Here is a 21,612-nt window from a genome sequence, read left to right as displayed (position 1 = left end):
TTTAAATATATTGAAAATACATATTATATATTATTTGGTAATTCCAGTACCTTAAGTTTTTGAGGCCCGATTATGCAGGTTTATCGTTTGCTCTTGCTCATAATGCCATATTTTCTTGCAATTCATGAGTTTTGACTGTGACTTCATACTTTTTAGAATTTTATCAATGGGGATTTTTTAAGATTGAGTTAAAAGTAAATTCCTCCACAGAGGAAATATGTTTATCAGTTGCCTGATGACAAACCAACCCGGCACTTTAAATTCTCAGCTAGGGGTGTTTTGGATCACCCAGGTATTGTCAATTCAGGTTGCACACTTATTCAGGCAGGCATGTGGTTAAAAATTATCAGGAGAGATTTTTTTTCCCCCCTCTTCTACCCAGTACTAGACTTGGAAATAGGCAGTTTCTCTTGTTGATTCTATTAAGATTTTAAAGAACCAGCTTTTGGTTTTCATTGATTTTTCTCTGTTGATTTCCTATTTTTGATCTCATTGATTTCTGCTCTTTTTCTTTTATTTTGGATTTACTTTTGCTCTTCTTTTCCTAGTTTCCCATGGTGAAAATGTAGATTATTGATTTTAGGTCTTTTTTCTTTTGTAATATATCCATTCAGTGCTATAAACTTCCTTCTAAGCAATGCTTTCACTGCACCCACAAATTTTGATAAGTTGTTTTCGTTTTTAGTCCAAAATATTTTAAAATTTGAGATTTCTTCTTTGACCCATGTATTATTTACAAGACTACTCTTTAATCTCCAAGTATTTTGAAAGTTTCCAATTATTTTTCTGTTACTGATTTACATTTTGGTGTGAGAGCAGACACATCATGGTTTCTATTAAATCTGTTAAAGTGTTTTTTATGGTACAGAATATGATCTGTCTTGGTGAATGTTCTATGTGAGCTCCAAAAAAATGTGTATTTTGGTGTTGTTGAAGTAGTCTGTAGATGTCAATTAAATCCAGTTGATTGATGGTGCTGAACTCAACTATGTCCTTGAAAAGGTACCTTAATTAAAGACTGAACAGAGAACAAAAAGAGCTGAGAATTAAAATAACAAAATTTTAGGGAATTCCTTAGTGGTCCAGCAGTTAAGACTCTGTGCTTCCACTAAAGAGGGTGCAGGTTCGATCCCTAGCTGGGGAACTGAGATCTACATGCCATGTGGTGCAGCCAAAAAATAAAATAGAATTTTAAAAACAGTTCCAGAAAAAAAAAAAAAAAAAAACAGTTCCAGAAAAGAGATGAAAGGTAAAAATCTCTCAGAAAATAGAGCCAAAAGATAATACAAGAGAAGACAGAAGAAAATCAGAGGATTCAGTTCTGTTCTCTCTGAAATTATTATTTATCAGATGGTGGGCTTCATCAGAATTCCAGAGAGAACAGAGAAAATGGGAAGAAATCACTCAAGAAACAATTTTCTGGAATTGAAGGATGCAAACCTCCACCCTGCAGCATAACAACTAATGACACATGGTAATGTGTCAGATGTTTCAGAACCTCAGAGAAAGTCAGAAGCAAAAATGGCATGGAGCGTCTCAACAGCATTACGAAAAATCAGAATACAAGGGAGCACTACCTTAAAAATGATTTCCTTACATAAAAATGACTTTCACCTTTCAATTTCAACCCAAACTATCACATACATGTATGAAGTGAATAAAATCTTCAGACAAATGGTGTCTTAAAATTTCTAACTCCAGTGAGTTTTAAGATTCTTTTAGAAATAATGTATCTTTTGGCTGTGCTGGGTCTTTATTGCTGCGTGGCATTTCCCTAGTTGCAGCGAGCAGGGGCTACTCTCGTGTTGCAGTGCGCTGGCTTCTCTTGTGGAACACAGGCTCTAGGGCGTGCGGGATTCATCAGCTGCGGTTCGGGCTCTAGAGCACACAGGTTCAGTAGCTGTGCATGGGCTTAGCTGCTCCGTGGAATGTGGGATTCTCCCAGATCAGCAGTCAAACCCAGGTCTCCTGAAATGCAGGCTGATTCTTTTACCACTGAGCCACCAGCAAAGCCCAACTCTAGTGACTTTTCAGAGAAGGTACCTGTGGATGTGCTTCACCAGGTGAGGGGTAAAAGAACTATGAAAAAGGACACAGGGTCCAGGAATTAAGGAATCTGGCCCAGAACACGGTAAACAGAATTCCCAGGAAAAGTGCCTGCTGCAGTTCTAGCACACAAACGGCACTCCCTTAAGCAGGGGATGAAGGGACACACCCAGAGGACCTGCCAGACCCGGTGGGAGAAGAACCATCAGCTGGTATACACAGAAAGCTCAGCAAAGGAGAAAAAAGCAGGGCAACTACGAACTCCATGAAAAATACATACCTACACAAAAAGGTCACTTAGTTACAGCCCCATTCTTGGCTCTGCAGTGGAGAGTCATGTAGTAATCTAAATAGTGAATATGGATTTACCTAACTGGGGAGAAAAGGAGAGGGCAGGCTGCTGCCACAAGAGAGCTAGAGCCTCTTCTGTTATGACAGGTAGCCAACAAATATTGTATAAGCATATTTATAGAAAAGCTAACAGAGCCGGAAATGATTGTAGCAGCGGCACAGTACTGAGGAATGGGAAGAGGGTGTTTCCTTGTTACAAATTGCCTGATTCCATAGTACTAAGTGGGGCTTCTCTGCTTGCTCAGACAGTAAAAAATCTGCCTGCAGTGCATGAGACCCAGGTTCCATCCCTGCATCAGGAAGGTTCTCTGGAGGAGGAAATGGCAACCCACTCCAGTATTCTTGCCTGGAGAATTCCATGGACAGAGGAACCTGGCAGACAACAGTCCATGGGGTTGCGAAGAGTGAGACATGACTGAGGAACTAATACAAATAGAGTACTAAGTAGGTACATGTTTTGTGACATTAAAAAAAGGCACCACTCTCCTCATCCTTAATGTAGTTTCTTAGAGCTCTAGCTAGTGAGGGCACTGGGCATCATGCACTGCTTCCTACTTCGTACTGCTTTATTTACTGCTGGGCAGTTCATGTGTTTTTAAGTAACAGGTCCGTCTAGTCAAAGCTATGGTTTTTCCAGTAGTCATGTATGGATGTGAGAGTTGGACCATAAAGAAGGCTGAGCGGCGAAGAATTGATGCTTTTGAACTATGGTGTTGGAGAAGACTCTTGAGAGTCCCTTGGACTGCAAGGAGATCAAACCAGTCAATCCTAAGGAAATCAATCCTGAATGTTCACTGGAAGGACTGATGCTGAAGCTGAGGCTCCAATACTTTGGCCACCTGATGCAAAGAACTGACTCATTGGAAAAGACCCTGATGCAGGGAAAGACTGAAGGCAGAAGGAGAAAGGGATGACAGAGGATGAGATGGTTGGATGGCATTACCGATTCAATGGACCCGAGTTTGAGCAAGCTCTGGGAGATGGTGAACAGGGAAGCCTGACGTGTTGCAGTCCATGGGATTGCAGAGTCGGACACAACCGAGTGACTGAACAACAACATAGTATCACATCATGTAAATTCATATTAGGGGTTGGGCCTCGGGATCGTTTCTCCACTTTCATCATCATGGATAACTACGAGGAGAACCCAGGTGAGACTTCGTTCTGAGTTCACACAGTTCACTTCACAGGGGTGAAAGGGGCTGTAAGGTCATCTGGCCTCGCCACAGTGACACAGCTCCAGTGACAAGGGCAGGGCCTTCCATCGCTGATGAGCTCTCTTGGAAAATGCTTCAGGTTTGGTTGAAGTCTGACAGTGATGCCCCCTCTACCTGTCTTTCCATTTCCATATTGAACTTTCCCCTCATTCCCCCTGAGCCTCAGTCAGCTTTATCAAGGAACCCCAGACCACCCCGACCTAACTGGTCTATGTTTGCGAGTGGCTAGATCATGCAGACAGGAGGCGGATGGGTTCTTTCTTTGGTCCAGACCCCTTAATTCTCTTAACCTCGCCCCAAATGCATTCCCTGCGGAGAGTGTGGCTGTGGCCTGTCCCTCACCATCTCCAGCATGGAGGCTGTTGTCCAGCAGAATCAATCAATGTGGGGTCCTTGGTCTCAAGAGCAAAAGTTCTGTGCTTACTCCTGCCAAGTACCCCCTTTCTGGAGTTGACTCCTGGTTTCTTTACAGGGGCTGCCAAACTCTAGGATATTAGAGCAGAATCTAGTCAAACCGCCTCCTTTTAAACTTGGGGAAATGGAAACACACAGAAACTTGGTTACTTCCCACAAGCCTAAGCTGTCTGCCACATGCTAGGCTGTACCTGGTCAGAAGACATAGGTCCTTCCTCAGTGGACAGGATTCCTGGCTTACAATGGCGCAGGGCGGCCGTGGGGAGCACTCACCCAAGAGACAACCGGCAGGTGAGCCAAGCAGACTGGCTAGGGGGCTCTAGGAGGCACCATGGGCCCAGACTGTGCGTCTCTGACCCCTAAGACCTTAACACGCACCTTTGTTCAATCCCTGACTCGACACCTAAGGCCTATGCTTTTCTAGCGTATCTCACACACTATGGCCACTGCCCAGTGACTTGCCACTCACCTGACTGACCTGGGCTCCAGGGCTTAGAACAGCATTTTGTTTGGCAGTTCTAGGCTTCTGCCTCCCAAGCCCCCTCCCCAGGACCCCAGAGATGCCCCTCCTATGTGCCCTGACCCCACCTTTCCTCTATCTAGCTGAGCCTTCCTCTCCTGGGGCCCCTAGCTCCCTGCCCAGGCACTCTCTGCCCTCCTATGCCAGCCTCTTCCTTGGCGATCTTTATGGAGCATCACAGGCCTGAGACCTTGGCTAAGCCCAAGACTTCAGAAGGGGCCCCTGTGGGAAGGCAACTATTCCTGGGGCCCCTGAATAGAAAGAGGGGGAGATTAGAGCATGTGCTTTGCCTGTAAGCTGAGCTGGCAACAGCCAAGCCTCTGGCACCCCAGGGAGCAACAGGGGGCTCAGTCTCACCCGAGAAAAGCCTCTGACTATCTGGGGCCAGGCCCCCGCCAACTCTGCAGCAGCAGCAAAGAGACGTGCCCAAGGAGAGCGGCAGAGAAGAAGGCGGGGCCTATGCCCTCATCTCAGCGTAACTGCTGCAGAACTTTTCCTTTGGACCTGGGGGTGCTTTCTGGGGGAAAGTGGGGACAAGGGCAGAGTGGCAGGAGCCCACAGGGTCAGCGCCTGGGTTTTCCTGAGGAGGAAGGCGCTCACTGACCTGTGCTGCGGGTCACCCAGTGGTCGGGGTAGTGAGGGAGGGGCGCCAGGAGAGGGGAGGGAGGCGGCGGCCTGGCGTGGGGCCGCACGAGAGCGAACCTGGGACTATGGACTCTGCCCGGCGCAGTGGAGGGGGCTGGATCCTCCTGGTTCTGGTTCCACTAGGGCTTTAACCCCAGCATGGGGTCAGGCAGCTGCCAGGCCCTCACTCATGGGCATGTTGATGTGGGCACTCAGCAGGGGTGTGCTCTGGCCTTCTCGAAGCACCAGCACCTATGGAGAAAGTGACCATGGTAGTAGGGGGCATTCTGCCTTCCCCCGCTGCTCCCCAAGAAGGCCAGCACGGCCTAGTCTGTACCGACCCTAGAGCAGGGCTCGGCCCAAGGGGAGGGGGAGCCTCTGCTGTGCAGATACCCAGCCCTTCTTGGCAGCCACCCAGGGCCTTGTCGACACTCACTCGCACTCCCCCCTGCACTAGTACCAACTGGCGACCTACCTTGATGATGTCTGAGATGCCCTTGTCACTAAGACTCTTCACAAAGGTCTCCAGGGGGTAGTTGAGCCCTGGCACCAGCAATGGGACCTAAGTTTGGGGACAAAGAGGTCAGGAAGTCAGCCCTCATGCCCAGCCAGTGTCTGGTAGATTTCAAAGCGCTGTCACCCTGCTGTCCCAGCTGAATGTCATAACCTGGCGGGGCGGGCAGGGGGGACAGGCCCATTCAAGGGGCACAGGGCTCCAAGGTGAGTGAACGCCCCAGGCCTGTGTGCGTGTCCATAATTAAAGGTAAACTTTTTTTTTAGCTGTGCCGCATAGCACGCTGGATCTTGGTTCCCTGGCCAGGGATCAAACCCTGCAGGGGAGTGTGGAGTCTCAATCACTGGACTGCCAGGCTAGTCCCTAAACCTCTTGACCTCCAACCAAGTCCAGGGCTGTTTCTCCCACATACCAAAGTCCTTCTCAGTTTCTGGTCCTTCCAACTAAGGCTTAAATGTGGACCTGGGGAACACCAGGCCCTTCACTCTGGAAGGTTCTCCGTGGGGTTCCCATTCCTGCTGCAGGAGGGGCTGGACAGCAGGGTGGGCTGGGGGACCCCCCAGCACGAGCAGGCTTCCGACAGAGGCACAGGTGGGCCCCGGACTCTCACTGCTGTCCCAGCACCTTCCGTGTGCCGCCCTCAGACCTCACACAGGCAGGGAGAAAAGCAGCTGGGGCAGGCAATCTCAGGGCTCTCCTCAGGGCCCCTGCTGCGCCCTAGTCAGCCCTGTAGCTGCAGCCACTTGCCAGCCCCCTCACCTCTGACCTGTGGGCATCCGATCAGGCCCCACCCCACCCTTTGTCACGCCGGTACCTTGAAGAAGGCCCGGGGCAGAGCATAGAGCACCTCGTTGTACAGGAAGCAGACCACCAGCCCCAGGATGGGGCGGGCTGTTGACGTGTTCTGCAGGTGAAGGGTGAGCTTGAAGGTGGGGCCCAGGCCCTGAACCTGTGGAGAGGGTGGGGAGGGGAGAAAGCCCTTAGGACCTAGTGGGCTTGGGTGCTGAGGATGGTTGACCCCGGCCCTGCCCGCCTGCTTCCTCATCAGCATCAAGTCACCCTCCTCCAACTGCTCTGACGCATTGTCCATCAGTAGGCCCAGAGCTCAGAAGCTTGGCTCCGTGGGTACGGAGTTGAGCAGCGGCCCTGGAAGGAGAAGGTGGGTGGGAGGCAGGGCTGGCCTGGGCGAGCAGGCCCGGCTCCCGCCTGCGCCGGCCCACGGCCCTGCCCCTCTCCTCAGGGTCCAGCCCGCCTCCACCGCTCGTCCTCCGCCGGCTGCGGTGGTTTCACTTTCTCCCTCTCACTCCCTGTGCTCTGTAGCCTCTTCCGCTCTGGATCTCTCTGCTGTCTTCAGGGAAAGAGAGACTAGAACCCCAAATGGATCAGACCGCACACCTCAGGGAGCCGCTGAGAGCTGGTTGGAGGCCTGAGGACCTTGAGGTCAGGGTGTCTAAGGGCTCCCCGTCCTCCTTGTGCCTGTGTAGTCCCGGGACGGCCCCATCCCTGCCCCGGGCAGTCCGACCCCCTCGGGCTGCCGGCAGTTACTGAAGTGAACAGGCTCCTGAGGAGTCCCCCTCCAGGCTCCTGGGAAGAAACGTCCCAAGGTGACGACCTGGGGGCCGGGCCCCACTTCTGGAGGCTTGTCTGAGGCCCCATGTGGAATGAGGCGGCTGGAGAGCGTGCCCTGCTCTGCGGCCAGCTGAGGGGAAGAGGCAGTGCAGGTGAGAGAAGGCGAGAGCGCCCACGAGGAGGTCTTGGTCCCTGAGTCTGTGGGCAGGTGACAAGGGGCATGGGGCCTAGTTGCCTTGGAACCGGCTCTGGCCTGAGAGGTTCCCGCCCACCCCTGACCTCTGCCCCTCTGGCCCCGAGGTGGCCTGAGCACCCCCCTACCCCGAGAGCTCACCACGGCGTGCAGCTTGAGCGGCTCCTGGGCAGTCACAGACACGGGGCTCAGGCTGGACTCAAGGGCCTGCACGTAGGCACGGGCCGCCCGGAGACGCAGCAGGTAGAGGTCCGCCTGGAAGGTCCGGTGCATGGCTGAGGGGAGGGACACGAGGGGCTGATGGTGAGGAGGGAGCGGGGCAGGGCGGGAGGAAGCGACCGTCCCGGCCGCCGTGGGGAGAGGGTGAGAGGAAGGCACGGGGGGCAGAGGCTGGGAGCGTGCAACAGGGGCCCGAGGTCCCACTGCCAGCCTCTGGATGCTGTGGACCGCTCCCTGCCCCTCCGCCCGGCTTCTCCCACCTCCTGGCCGCCGGCGCAGTCTCGGCCTCCTTTGTTGCGCAGGGCCCTGCGCCTTTACCCAGGCCTCTGCCGAAATCTCCCTTCCCTGTCCCTGTCTGGCTGGTGGACTTGTAATCATCTTTTAAGAGTCAAATACAATGTCATCTCTCTCTAAAGCCTTTGCCAGGCTCCCAGGCAAATGCACTCTCTTGCGCGCCTCAATAGCACTCCGCAGAGACTTCCGCACCTATCATGCAACGTGATGTTAGCAAGGTCTACTGAGCTCTTTAGGTAGGGACTGGCCTGATCCAAGGCACTTAGCACAGGGCCTGGCATAATCACAGGTACTGAATGAACAAAAGAGCATGACAAGTTACACAGGAAAAGGAAGAACCTTGATCAAATTCTACTGAGAATTCCTGCACCTAGAACTGGCTGCTCCCTCCTCTGAACTCGAGGGGCAGCCGCAGCACTGTCTGCCTTGAGCTCCAATTTCTTGTTGGCAGGGTATACTTCCGAGGCTGTCTCTGGGCCTCCAGAGGCGTGAGACCCGCCCGGCTCGCCCAGGTCTCCTCCCGCTGCTCAGGGCACCCAGGTGGCGTTCACCCAGTTGCTGCCACTTTGGGGGAATGGAGGAGGAGGAGGAGGGACTCGGCCTGAGCCTCACCGGTGCCAGCTTCCCGCTCTCGCAGCGTCTGATCCACATAGATCCGGGTCTTCCGGGGCACATTGAGTTTCACGGGCTGGCTTAGTAGGGGGTCCGCCTCACCTCCCCCCTCCCCAAACACTGCTGTGCGCTTGAGGATCTTCATGATCAGGCCACCGCCTAAGGGAAGAGGACAGATGGCAGATGTGTCCTCCCCAGGCCCACCCAACAGTCCCATTCTTTTTCCCCAATCTGCCTCATGTTGACCCTCTTCTGTCTCCTTGCTGAGACTGTAGGTCTCTGAAAGGAATGAAGTGTGTCCTATAAGTAATGCATTCATTCATTTAGCAGTTATTTATTTGTCTGGGCAAGTCACTTGGCTTGCGGGATCTTAGTTCCCTGACCAGGGATCAAACCTGAGTCACCTGAGTGGAAGCATGGAGTTCTAACCACTAGACCACCAGGAGAGCTCCTAGTAGATATTTACTGACCATTTTGATGTTCCTGTGGCAGACACTGGGGTGAACGGGAGACACAGCCAGGGCCTGGCCCCAGGCAGTGACATCAACCTGCTGATGAGCTGTCCCCAGCCAAGGCCCAGCCCCAGAGAGGACAGTGTCTGCAGACCCTGCTTCCCAAACCCAGGCCCACCATGTTCCACATCCACCTCCTCTTCTTCCCAGGGTCTGGTCCCACGGACTCCCAGCTCTAAAACCCTCACGAGGCCTGACCCTCCTTACCTTGTGTAGTCATGATGAGGGTGTTATCTTCCCGTCCAAAGCGGCCAAAGCAAAGGCTGGTCACTGCCTCCTATGGTAGAGACACCAGAGTTTAGTTGGGAAAAGATCTCAGTGAAGAGAACAGGGCTGGGAAGAGGGGGGGTAAGGCTGGAAGACTCCAAATATGATGTAAGAGGTGAAATGTGAGGTGAGGCCAGGGGCTATGCTGCCTCTGAAATATTTCCTGTATTTCTAACCTCCCTTCACCCCACTCCCTGCTCACTGTCATGGCCATAGTTCCAGATTGGACATCACTGGCCTTTGGGTTCAGCTTTCTAACAGGTCTCCCAGCCGTCTTTTTCCCCAGTCTGTCCTTCAAACAGCTGCTTCTGTTGCCTTTCAAAATACAAATATGACCATGTCTGTTCTTGGCTGAAAAACCTCCAATGGTTTTTGCTCTCCTTGTTCACACATTCAAGGCCTTCCATATTTGACTCCAACCTACCTTTTCTCTTTATCCTTTTCCCAACCTGCACACCATACCACCTGCCCTCCAGAAAGCCTGTTGTCTAAACCAGCTGCTTTCAAATATTATATTGTGACATATGACACTTTACACATACATACACACAAAAGTTTCACACGTGATACACTCTGAACTTTTTTCTGGTTCTGTTACTGGCTCATCAAATTGATGTGATGACTCAAAACTTTGTTTGAAAAACTCTGGTCCAAATTCATCAAACTACCTGGATTCCTTTGTCAAGAACACTCATACCTCTCAGCTGTTGTTCATGTTATTTCCAGTCTGGAATATTACATCTTCATTTATCTACTCCATTTCTCAGAGCAAACTGCTTCGAGGACCAGCTGAATTGTATCTGCTCTGTGAAATCGCTCCTGAGTTCCATCCCTATGTATCTCTCACTACCACCCCCAGTCACTATAGTCTGTCTCTGCGCTTTTTCTGGGCTTTGTTTTGCTTTAGGCTGTCTTGTATTTGAATCAGCTGTGTTTCTGGCTGGCTTGCACCTTAGACTGCAAGTCCCTTGACAATAAGGATTTGGTCATTGTTTTATCCTTCCAATACAGTGAGTTGTGCAGATGAAATACTCAATGAACATTTTCAAAATACATCAAAAGTTAAGGGTGGCAGGTGGAGTGGGATCAGGAGAGGCAGTGAGTGAGCCCCAAAGGTGGGAGCGGGGCAGGGAGGAGTCAGCAGCTCACCGGCGTGTGGATGATGTTGAGCAGGGCCTTGTCCTGGTAAATGCGGACCTCTCTATTGGCCAGCCCGGCCATGACGGCCTGCAGGCCCCGGGAGTGCTGCTCCAGGAGGTTCATGGCCAGGATGGCTGCAGGCATCTGCACTGTCCACAGCTTCTTACCCTGGGAGGGAACAGCTAAGTGTCTACTGGGGGCTCAGCGCTGAGGAGTGGAAAGAAGTGGGTGGCTGGAGTTGCGGGGAAGGGAACGCCAGAAGGGCTCGCCTGCTGAGGGGGCCCAAGGAGACAAGGGTGGAGGGGCTTGGGGGTGCTTGCCGTGAGATCACACCTTGTGGGTGAAGCCGTGCAGGCTGTCTTGGTTGCTGCCCACCACCAGGACTTTGTGCACAAGGACAAGCCCCACAGGCTGGGCGCTCAGCTCGATGCAGTACTTGGGGCGCTTGGAGTCTCTGTGGAATGAAGACACACAGCCCAGAGCTTCCCTGGTGGCTCACGTGGTAAGAAACCTGCTTGCAATGCAGGAGACCCAGGTTCTATCCCTGGGATGGGAAGATCCCAGGAGGAGGGCACTGCAGCCCACTCCAGTATTCTTGCCTGGAGGACTACAGTCCATGGGATCGCAGAGCAACTGAGCAACTAACGCTCACTCGCTCGCTCACTCCCAGTCCAGAAACCTTCTCTCCTTCCCTGGCTGGCCCTCCTCTTTCCAGCCCCACAGATGATCCTGGGAGCAGCCCTGGCCCACAAGCAGAGGACCCAGGAACTAGTTCCACCTCTAGGACTTCGTAGTTGCATGACCTTGGATAACACAATGTGTGTTTTCCCTCCTGGTCTTCCTCACAACTTCACTACAGTGATCTATGGGATAACTTGGCGTTTACCAGTCTACAGCGAGTGTACATCAGGTGAGACAAAGTAATGGACTGAGATTCCATTTAGTATAATAGTTTAGTAATTTATCAGAAAATCAGGAGGAGTTTGCTCTGTGTGGATGCAGTGTTTTCAGTTTCCTGACATCTAAATCTTTATTTCTCTTATCTAGAAACTCTGGCCCACCTTTCTTAAGTATAAGCCAGAGACATCTCCCATCTGATGACTCATCTGAAGAGGTTCCCATTGGTCTCTGGGCCTAATCCCAATCTACCCTCCAAAATGAACATGAATCATGTCATTCATCATATCTTCTGAGTCAAAACCCATAATGTTTTCTATTGCCCTTCAGATGAAACCCAAAATCTTCACCATGTCCTACCAGGTCCTGCATGAGTTGACCTGATCTCCAGGTCATCTCTTGCCACCAAGCTCAAGTGGCACATGCCGATGTCTTTCCCACCCAGAGTTCACTTACATGCATGCTCTCTGCCACTTTTTTGAACTGGATCCTTCTTAACTGTCAAGTAATCTCTTCATACAGGCATTCACTGATCACCCTGACCCCCTTTTTTTCCTCACTGAGCCAGTACTTTTCCTCCATAGCATGTATCCAATTTGTAATATAATCTTGGTCTTAATATGTCTTCCCACAAGGGTAGGGACTACATATTTTGTTCATCAATATATCCCCAATACCTCATGCAATGCTTAATTCATAGCAGGTACTCAAAAGGATTTCTTGAATTAAAAGAATGACAGTTAAGAAACATCAAACTAATGCATGAGGAAATTTCCCGTACCTATAAAAGCAATAGCACAAATAGGAGAGACCATTTTTATCTAATATCTGATTGCACTGCTAGTGTCACAGCCACCCAGCCTAGTCTCTCACTTTGCCAGGCCGCACTGGACAATCCTCCAGCCATCCCTTGTGCTCAAGGGCTCTGCCTCCTGTGAAGCTCTGGGCTCTTTCCAGTCCCACGTTCTCACTCCAAAGCCCTGCTCATCTTGTAAGCCCTCGAAACCACTAGGTTTCTGAGATGTTCCTTCTGACCCTAGAGAGCTCGGATGTGGCTACCTTCTCAGCATATAGACGCTCCCGTTGCGGCAGGCAGCGGCAAGACGAAACTCCACCTCAAACTGGCCAGAAACCTCCAGGAAGACAGGGACGCTGGGGAGGCTCATCTGCAGAGAGACTCAAACACCCCGGTTTCTCTGGAGCCCCAGCCCCTCCCTAACCTGATGTCACCTAAGTCCCCATCGCCTCACTCACACCCTCCTGGGCACAGTTTAAAACTTAAACAGTTTCTCTGGAGGGGAACAGGTAGCGAAAGCCTTTAAGTCTACACCCTTTGACTAAACTATGCCATTTCTAGGAATGCGTGTAAGGAGGTATTTAGATAAGTACACAAAGATACGTGGCAAGGAAGCCTACTGTGGTGGTGGTTAATAACAGCAAGAAACTGAAAACAACTTAAACATACAATTGGCGACAGGGTAAAGAAATTACAGAATATTTATATAACCAATGTTATGCGGCCTCTGAAAAGGCTGACATGCTTTTATATGGACATGGAAAGATACTGATGAGCTACTGCTGCTTGAAAACAGCAGGTTACAGGATCCTACAGCATGGGGCTGTTTTGTTAAAAAATAAATAAATAAATAAATAAATTGAAAGTTATATACCCATGTCTAAATATGAAAATGTCTACAAAGACTTGTGCCAAAACTTTAACAGAAGATATGCATGAGTGGTAGGATTTGGGGATATCTGTCTTCTTTATGCCTATCTACATTTTATAACTTTCTACAATAAACAGGTATCCCCAAGACTAACTAACTGGGGCAGGAGATTTGGGGGAGCAGGGGGAGGCAGTGGAGCCTGTGCCTCGGTGTGCCCAGGGCCAGGCCCCACACTGACCTTGGCCAGAATGGTGAAGGCCTTCGGGTCTAGTACCAGGAGCTCCTTGCTCTCAGTGCCCAGCACCAGGCAGGACACAGCATCCTCGTCAGCCAGGTTCTTCTTTAAGGTGGTCATGGTGGTGATGACTGTCTGCAGAAGGACTCCAGGGTCACCCGGGAGATCCCCTCACACCATCTCCCACCCCAGCTACTCCCAGGACGCCCCAGAAAGACAGAGGGCAAAGGAGGAAGAAGAGTATTAGAGATGTGACAGGTTTACCTACAAAAGTGTTGATTGCAACAAACCTAATTTCCTAACAAAAGAGGATTCTTTAAGTCAATTATTAACTATCTATATGATCAAAACCCACATGGTCATTTGCCAAAATCAGATTTTAAAAGAAGATTCAATGACAGAGAGAATGTTTCTAATGTATTAAGAGAAAATACAGGTTAAAAGTTACATTAGTATTATCTCAGTTAAAAAAATATATATATGAATAAAAAAAATCTTGGAAAGCTAAACCTGTAAATACAAACACTGGTTATCTCTGGACAATGACATCACAGGCAAGGTTTAATTTATTCATTGTGCTCTTCTGCAGTTTCTACAGTGGGCATATGTTCTTCTAATTGTGATTGGAAAGAAAATGAAAAGAGAGGGAGATGATCCCCTTTTTAGGAATTTCTCCTATGGAAATAATTTAATGGGACTAAAATGTTTCTCTGGATAAAGCTGTTCACTGAGTTGACTATCTTTAAGATTAAAAAAAGAGGAATCCTCAATGCCTAGTGGAAGGAGAAAAGTTACAGAAATGTGGATGCTAGTGGCTTCCAACCATGGAGCTGCGATGCATAGCTGGAAAGATGGCCTCCCCCACGCTGCATCTTTTAAGCAATACTTAACTCACTCCCTGATTTTTAAATGTACTCAGAGATAGTGACGATTGTGGATCTGAGCTGCTGATCAGCAGGAGAAAACAATGTTTCTCAGGGAATTATCTACGGCAAGCCAAACACAGAGGTATGTGTTGGTCAATGTATTCGGCTCAAGTGGCCTCTATAGCAAATGGGTGGTTCCTATGTGGCTTTCTAAAATGCAGGGACAGCTCTGAAAGCCCATCCCTGGAAGAGGCTCAGCCCCCAAGGTCAGGAACCACTAGAGCTCATCAATAAGTAGGTCTATCAATAAGGCCATTAAAATCCTAACTAAGAAAAATACTAAGTGAATAAAAAGAAGACACTTCTTGACCAATGATCTGCACCGAATAATTAAATTATGAATGAATAATGAATCATCAATGAAATAATCAAGGGGCCACTAAAAATGGAGTTCTTCAAGACTAATGCTCAAGATACAATGTTACGTGCTCAAGGAAAGCAGGATATAAAAGCATGTTTATGAACGAAATGTTATCAAAATGGTAAGAGTACTCTGAGTAGTAAGAGTATAGTCACTTGTATTTCTCCTTTGTATTTCTATTTTCAAAATTTTCCCTAATGAACATATTTTACCTTTACCCCCAAGATGATAAAAGTTATATAAGTCACATAACTGTATCTATCAACTCAAAGCTGTCACTGCTAAGCGAAATGGAGAAGCCCTGCAGACTACACAGGTGGCACAGGCTGGAAGGGAAACTGCAAAATAAAACTAGTCAGGTTTGGCTTTACCACTAATGTTACGTGGTCTGTTTAAAAAAAAAAAACAACTGTATATCTTACAGGGAAATGAGAAGGGGCAGTACCTGCCGCCTGATGGACTTGGACTTGTGCTGGTTCACAAACGCCTCCATCTCACTCAGCTCCACCTGCAGAAACCTGGACACATAGAGTGGGGACATCTGTGCACCCAGGCCCTGCCTGCCCTCCACAGGCCAATCCACAGCTTCTCCCCCTGCCCCCCCTGGGAGCTTCTGGAGCCCTGGCCGTCCAGAGGGCCCTTACCTGAGTGACTGTACAGACAAAGGCACCTCTGCCTTCTCCCTGTAAGGAGAACAGGGCCAGTGTAGGGGAGGGGGTGTCAGACGGTGGGCTCTGGGATGAAGGAGTAGGAACTGGGGGGTGAGGGAGGCACATGAAGGGGAAAGTGGGCTCTCACCTGATGCCTTCCAGCATCTCCTTCAGGGTCAAGGGGTCAATCTGGTCCTGTGCCACCACGGGAAGAAGGTAGAGCCTGTGAGCTCCAGAGCCAGGCAGGGAATGAGGCCCACCCGCAGTGGCCACCTCTGCCTTCTTGCTCTCATCCCCCAGGTCGCTTACCTCTTTGGCCTGATTCCAAACGTCTTGTTCCAGGGGGTTTACAGGCAATGGGGGCAGGCTGAACTTGAAGTAGGGCTTGAGATTCTTATACATATACACACAAGGGCCTGATGCGATTGCCACTGCTGGTGTCTGGGGCTCATGTGACTCCATGAGGAAGGTGACAGCAGCAGCTGGCAGGGCAGGTAGCGGGCTTTCCCTCAGCACTGTTCCTTTAAGCACCTTCAGGCGGGGCTGCCGCCCATCTGGGCCAAGGTCTCCCACGACCAGCTGCAGAGAGAGGCTGGCTGATTCCAGGCTTAGGGTCTAAAGACCCCCTACTGCCCCTCTTCCTGGGCTTAGCTTTTTGCTGGTGCACGCCCATACACACTCAGAGTGTACCACAGGTGGGTGGGAGGGGGGCAAAGGCTTTGCAAGCTGTGTGCCCTTGGGAAAAATGACTTCCTGAGCCAGTTTTCCACCTGCAAAATGGGAATACCTACCAGGCGACAGGGGCTTCCCAAGTGGTGCTAGTGGTAAAAACCACAAAACCTGCCTGCCAACGCAGGAGACCTAAGAGACGCAGGCTCAGTCCCTGCTGGGCCACGAAGATCCCCTGGAGGAGGGCATGGCAACCCACTCCAGTATTCATGCCTGGAGAATCCCATGGACAGAGGAGCCTGACAGGCTAGTCCATGGGGTTGCACGAGGTGGACACAAGTGAAGCAACTGAGCACGCAGCCATGCACACCGCAGGACACTTGTAGTGAAAGTCAAATGAGACAGTGAGCTACAGAACCTAGCGAGGAACAGGGGGCAGCTGATACTTTCAGTATGTGTTCAGTAAACATTTCTTCAGGGCCTGCTCCATGCCAGACACTGTTCTACACACTGGGACAGTGACTGAGGTCACTGGGGAGCCTGAAGCTCATATCTGGGCTCTGAGGCTGGGCTTCCAAATGGGAAAGGAGCTAAAGATGCAGAACCCAGTGTGCAGAGTGGGATGTGCTCTAGCAACCCACAGAGGAGAACCAAGCTCTTCTATTTCCACCCTCCAAGCCACTGAAGCTGCCATGCAAGCCCATTCTCCTGAGTGAAGCCTGCAAGGCCTCTCTGATCTAGCTCCCAGCAGGTTTTCTATCACTTCCCCATCCAGGCTATGCTCCAGCCGGAAGGCAGGCTGCCATGAATGCCTGGGTTCCGAGCATGCTCAGTGTGCCTGGAGCCACACCAGTAACTTCATGTACCCTTTTATTTAATCCAAGCAACAACCTGTGAGGTAGATACAATTATTAGCCCCATTTCACAAATCAGGAAGCTATAAGGCTTAGAGATGTTAGGTAAAAGTCACATAGCTAGTAGGTGGCAGAGGAAGGTCTTGAATCTAAGTCTACCTGAATCCAAAGCCAGTGGTCTTGGGACTTCCCCGGCAGTCCTGTGGTTAGGACTCTGCCTTCCAATGCAGGGGGCATGGGTTTGATTCCTGGTTGGGGAACTAGGGTCCCACATGCCGCAGGGTACAACCAAAAATTAAAAAAAAAAAGCCACTGGTTTTAACTACTGCTTTATATTGGCCTCAACTTTCTAATGTTCAATTTACTCTCTTCAACTATGCTGTGAGTTTCCAAGCCTCTTTGCCTTTGTTTGTGCAATTCCCTCTGCCTGGAATGCCCTCCCCTCTTCCATGCCTTCTCGACACACTTCATTCATCCTTCAACACAGTTCACATAGTACTGCCTCCTCCTGCCTCCAGTTTAGGACAGAGGAGCCTGGCAGGCTAAAGTCCATGGGGCTGCAAAGAGTCGGACACAACTGAGCAACTAAGCACATGCAGTCTGTGATTTCTCCACCCTTCACTGCTGTCAACCCAGCACCAAGGATACACCAGGTGTTCAGTCAAAATTGTGGATGAATCAAGGACAGTGTCCGTGTTTCCTTCTGACTACGGACTGATTCATTTCTCAGTTTAGCGTCTGCACAAAAACTTACACACACACAGTAGGGGTTCACTGTGTGTTAGTCGCTCAGTCGTGTCCAACTCTTTGAGACCCCATAGACTGTACCCTGCCAGGCTTCTCTGTCCATGGGATTCTCCAGGCAACAACACTAGAGTGGACTGCTGTTCCCTTAACCAAGGCGTTCACTGTATGCTTGCTAAATTGTTGAATGCTCTATGGATAGGGATTTGGGGGCCAAAGCCACGAATCTGAGTGCACTGTCCAAGCAGGATATGACTCCTTTCTAGCTGCCATCATAACATATCCATTGTAGGTTACTGCCCTTGGTGAGGGCTGAGCAGTAATGGAACATGTGATGGGGAATTTGACAGACCCAGGTCTGCCACCTTTTACAAACTCGGTAAACTCAGCCTTTTGGTATCTATTTTCCCACTAATAAAATGGAGATAAACAATATCTATGTATGTGAAAATGCCTCAAAGAGGGTCTAGTCCAGAAATGAGTACTCAATATATGTTCACTTCTTTTCTTTAGCTCAATAATTTCTCAACCTTTAAAAAAATCTGTGCCTTTAAATTTTTTTACTTTATTTCTTTACTTATCTTTACATTTTTATCTTGGTTTTAAATTTAATCTTTTTATTATGGAAAGATTTCAGTCATACATGAGTCATAGAGACTCATATAACGAACCCCCAAATAGCCATCATCCAGTTTCAAGATGATCAGCTCATGGTTAACCTTAAAATTTATACCCTTTTGATAAATATAAAACTCTCAGTCTCCTCCCTTTTAAATTCCCTCCAGATTCTGACGCCCCACCCCCAACCATGGGATGTACCCTTCCAGCAAAGAATTAACGTCAACAAAATGAAGAGGCTTTGTCTTAGTATAATCTCCAGCAGCCTTTTGTTTAGCTGTACTTTCTGCAGTCTGTCATATGAAATCAACAGGTTCTCTCCACTTCCACGTTAAAAATAAAGCGTAACACTAAACGTGCTTTTTCAAAGTGCACATGAATTCCAGACTACGTTGAGCTCCTTTGGAACTATCAGGAAACCTCACTTCTGGGGTGACAGGCTTACCTCGTACTCCCCGTCCCCGTGCAAATCGGCCAGCGCTGGAAAACATAAAAAGGGCCATAAACCAGGGTCTCAGCATCCTAGAAGCTTAATTATAGGACCATCTGACTCCCCGGTCTTCCCAGAACCGGGGTTCCTGGTCCCAGAGACTCACCCATGCAGGCGGGAAAGGTGTGGATGTTCGTCATGGGATCGGAAACTGCGTTCAGCCATTTCGAACTGGCCTCACTGCTGGGAGAAGAGGGACAGAGTTGGGGGACGCGGGTGGGGGGTCGGGGGGCAGAAGATGAATCCCAGGGGAAGGAAGAACATTTTGCGGGAACTGGTTTCTGGGAATGAGGTGTGTAGGAAGCTCTGAACTAGGGGGATAGATTCAGCGTCCAAGTTCCGGCTCCCCCACCGCAGCACTCGAGTCACCCACACACACCCAATCACTCCCTGGGTCTGCTTCCCTATGGGATCTTTAAGAGCCCTTTAAGGACTGCCAGCGCTGCTGAGACTCACAGGATCCCAGATCCCAGGGACCGGGGCCTCATCTTTATATATGCGGGAAAAGGGGTCTCAAGGATTCCAGCCTTCACCTCTTGCCTTTGTCGCCGTCTGCCTGCAACGAAGACGTAGCAGCCATCTTCCCAGGCGTCACCTTGGCAACCGGGTCTGGTCAGCCGCCGCGCGGCGCCCAAAAGCGCCCGGGTTGGGGGGAAGCTTGAGTGTCAAGGTTCCGGGGCTCAACTTTCCGGCCCGGGACGGAGAGGCTACTGAGCAAGTTGCGCTGGTCCTTGCGCCAGGGAGTTTCTACCAGCTGAAATGCAATCCCTCATTCCGACGTATATAATTTATCTCTGATTCTTCCCATCAGGAGCTTCTAGGCCCTGCACCTCTGGCTCAGCCGCGGGACCCTCGAGCTTTGAGGCCTGGAGAGGTACCCTTCTCCAGTTTAATAGCAAAACGAACTCGTCCGCTCATCCTCACGGTTAACTGGGTGGAAAGAGGGCCACGTCCTTTCTTCCCTCCTTACTCTCGAGGTCCAGGATAGAGAAGCAAAACATAAAGGTTAAGGGATTAACTCCTGGGCTCCCCTGGTGGCTCAGTGGTAAAGCAGCCATCTGTCTGCCAATGAAGGAAACACCTGTTCCGCTTAGAAGATCTGGTCTGGGAAGATCCCACGTGCCACAGAGCAACTAAGCCACAATTCCTGACTCTGCCCCTCTGTGGCAAGTATTGAAGCCCCAGTCCTAGAGCCTGTAGACCAGCTGCCAAAAATAGATGAAAAGAAAAAAAGAGAGCAATTAAATCTAGGATTGAGGTGTTCCAATTTTTTTTGTTGTTGCTGTTCAGTCACTCAGGCCTGTCCCTCTTTGCGACCCCACAGACTACAGTAAGCCAGGCTTCCCTGTCCTTCACTATCTTCCGGCGTTTGCTCAAACTCATGTCCATTGAATCAGTGATGCCATCCAACTATCTCATCCTCTGTTACCCACTTCTCCTGCTTTCAATCTTCCCCAGCAGCAGGGTCTTTTCTAATGAGTCGGCATTTCACATCAGGTGAACAAATGGAGCTTCAGCTTCAGCACCAGTCCTTCCAATGAATATTCGAGGTTGATTTCCTTAAGGAATGACTGGGTTGATCTCCTTGCTGTCCAAGGAATTCTCAAGAGTCTTCTCCAACACTGCTGTTGGAAAGCATCTGTTTTTCAGCTCTTAGCCTTCTTTATGGTCCAACTCTCACATCCATACATGACTACTGAAAAAGAAAAAACCATAGCTTTGACTATACAGACTTTTGTTGGCAAAGTGATGTCTCTGCTTTTTAATATGCTATCTAGGTTTGTCATATCTTTTCTTTCAAGGAGCAAGCGTCTTTTAATTTCATGGCTACAGCCATGATCTTAGTTCCAGTTTTTTAAAACAGAAGAAAAGCCATGAAGGAGGATGGCAAAAATTGTGTTATGTTCATCTATGTGACTCTTTGCATATCCATATTTAGAGGTGATGTCAAAATCCTGTTGTGGATGGGAGCCTAAAAATGACCCTCCTTCCCTCTCCCTAGGACTTGATCCCACCACCCTGCTGGGAGCAAATGAGACGTAAGGCCAAGGCCAGGAAGAACCACACAAATTGCAAAGATGGTGGTGGTGTCTAATATTTATTTTTCTGGTTATAAAAGTAATACATGAAGAGCACTGGATTGGGAGAAGTTTTGAATCCTGCAGGATTTAGCCAGGTCAGTTTCTCAGAACTTGTACTTCCTCATCTGGGAAGCCGGACGAGGAGCCTTGCCCACCCCACAGAAGGCAGTGTAGATCAACTGAGATAACACAAGGGAAGCACTGGTAAGCTGGAAAGTGCTGACAAATGGAAGGGCTTAGTGTCACCACCCTTGGCTGAGGTAGCACCAAGGTCCAGGCTCCTGCCCCTCTCCTGGGCCCACAGAAAGGGGTCCACTTGCAGCCTTGGTTTGACTGAGTCGGAGAGGGGCCTCACAGGTGCCTTAAGCCTGGCCAGATGGGGCTTCACTGGGGCCCTTCCAGAACTGGGCATCAGCGGTGGCCAGCTGGGTGAGGATCTTCTCCAACTCGGGCCCATCCTCTAGGAAGCGCTCAGAGAAGGATCGGATGAGGCCTGCAGCCGAGGCCTCATACTCAAGAAGTTGTACTTCTGAGCCTGGGGAGGAGATGGAGAAAAAACAGCAGCAGGAAAAGGTTTTAATAGGGAAACAGAATCATAATCGTAATCATAGGAGCAGCTAGTTCTTCCTGAGTTTTTACCATGTGCCAAAAATTGTGCTCAATATTTCATTATCTAACTGACTCCATAATCCTATGAGATAGGAAACATTAAAGGGGGAGTATTTAATGAATTGCTGCATTCATTCAGTCACTTAATAAAGATTTACAACAGTCCCATGCTAGGTGAAACAGACACAGTCCTTGGCCTCCAGGAGCTTACAGTCCAGGAACTGCTTTATCTCCATTTACTGTGGGGCCCTGGGCAAGTTTCTTAACCGAAGCCTCAGTTTCCTCATCTGTAAAGTGAGGGCAAGCATAGTACATCTCT

The 21,612-nt window shown here is 49.7% G+C and overlaps 2 protein-coding genes across 7 annotated transcripts in view; both read right to left on the bottom strand.

Moving 5' to 3' along the window:
• Positions 1 to 158: 158 nt before the first annotated feature.
• On the bottom strand, positions 159 to 19,537 carry BBS1 (Bardet-Biedl syndrome 1). Of its 5 annotated transcripts, XR_011484414.1 has the most exons (18): positions 19,137 to 19,523; positions 18,710 to 18,786; positions 18,559 to 18,593; positions 15,538 to 15,807; positions 15,377 to 15,423; positions 15,223 to 15,261; positions 15,024 to 15,096; positions 13,295 to 13,426; positions 12,449 to 12,555; positions 10,826 to 10,946; positions 10,502 to 10,660; positions 9,293 to 9,362; positions 8,574 to 8,732; positions 7,590 to 7,723; positions 6,501 to 6,635; positions 5,648 to 5,734; positions 5,251 to 5,424; positions 159 to 1,968 (listed from the first exon to the last, which is right to left on the bottom strand). XR_011484414.1 is itself a non-coding variant. In XM_070457675.1 (17 exons), the coding sequence occupies exons 1-17, from the start codon at positions 19,181 to 19,183 to the stop codon at positions 5,338 to 5,340; spliced, it is 1,779 nt and encodes a 592-aa protein (XP_070313776.1). In that variant the 5' UTR covers positions 19,184 to 19,523; the 3' UTR covers positions 3,457 to 5,337. The 5 variants fall into 5 exon arrangements, 4 of the variants coding, with proteins under 4 accessions (XP_070313776.1, XP_070313774.1, XP_070313775.1 ...); XM_070457675.1 differs by lacking the exon at positions 159 to 1,968 and having other exon boundaries at positions 3,457 to 5,424; XM_070457673.1 differs by lacking the exons at positions 159 to 1,968; positions 5,251 to 5,424; positions 5,648 to 5,734 and having other exon boundaries at positions 6,543 to 7,453; positions 19,137 to 19,537.
• Positions 19,538 to 20,685: 1,148 nt separating this feature from the next.
• Positions 20,686 to 21,612, bottom strand: part of DPP3 (dipeptidyl peptidase 3) — a 31,046-nt gene continuing 30,119 nt past the window's right edge. For both annotated transcript variants that reach the window (XM_020906517.2, XM_020906518.2), the window contains exon 18: positions 20,686 to 21,219. In XM_020906517.2, coding sequence (XP_020762176.2) covers positions 21,047 to 21,219 — 173 coding nt within the window. In that variant the 3' untranslated portion in view covers positions 20,686 to 21,046. The remainder of the gene's footprint in view (positions 21,220 to 21,612) is intronic.

This window comes from Odocoileus virginianus, chromosome 28, assembly GCF_023699985.2.
Source record: "Odocoileus virginianus isolate 20LAN1187 ecotype Illinois chromosome 28, Ovbor_1.2, whole genome shotgun sequence".
Classification (NCBI taxonomy): Eukaryota; Metazoa; Chordata; class Mammalia; order Artiodactyla; family Cervidae; genus Odocoileus; species Odocoileus virginianus.
The sequence above is the reverse complement of the archived record's forward strand: the minus strand, read 5'-3'. Positions and strand labels throughout refer to the sequence as shown.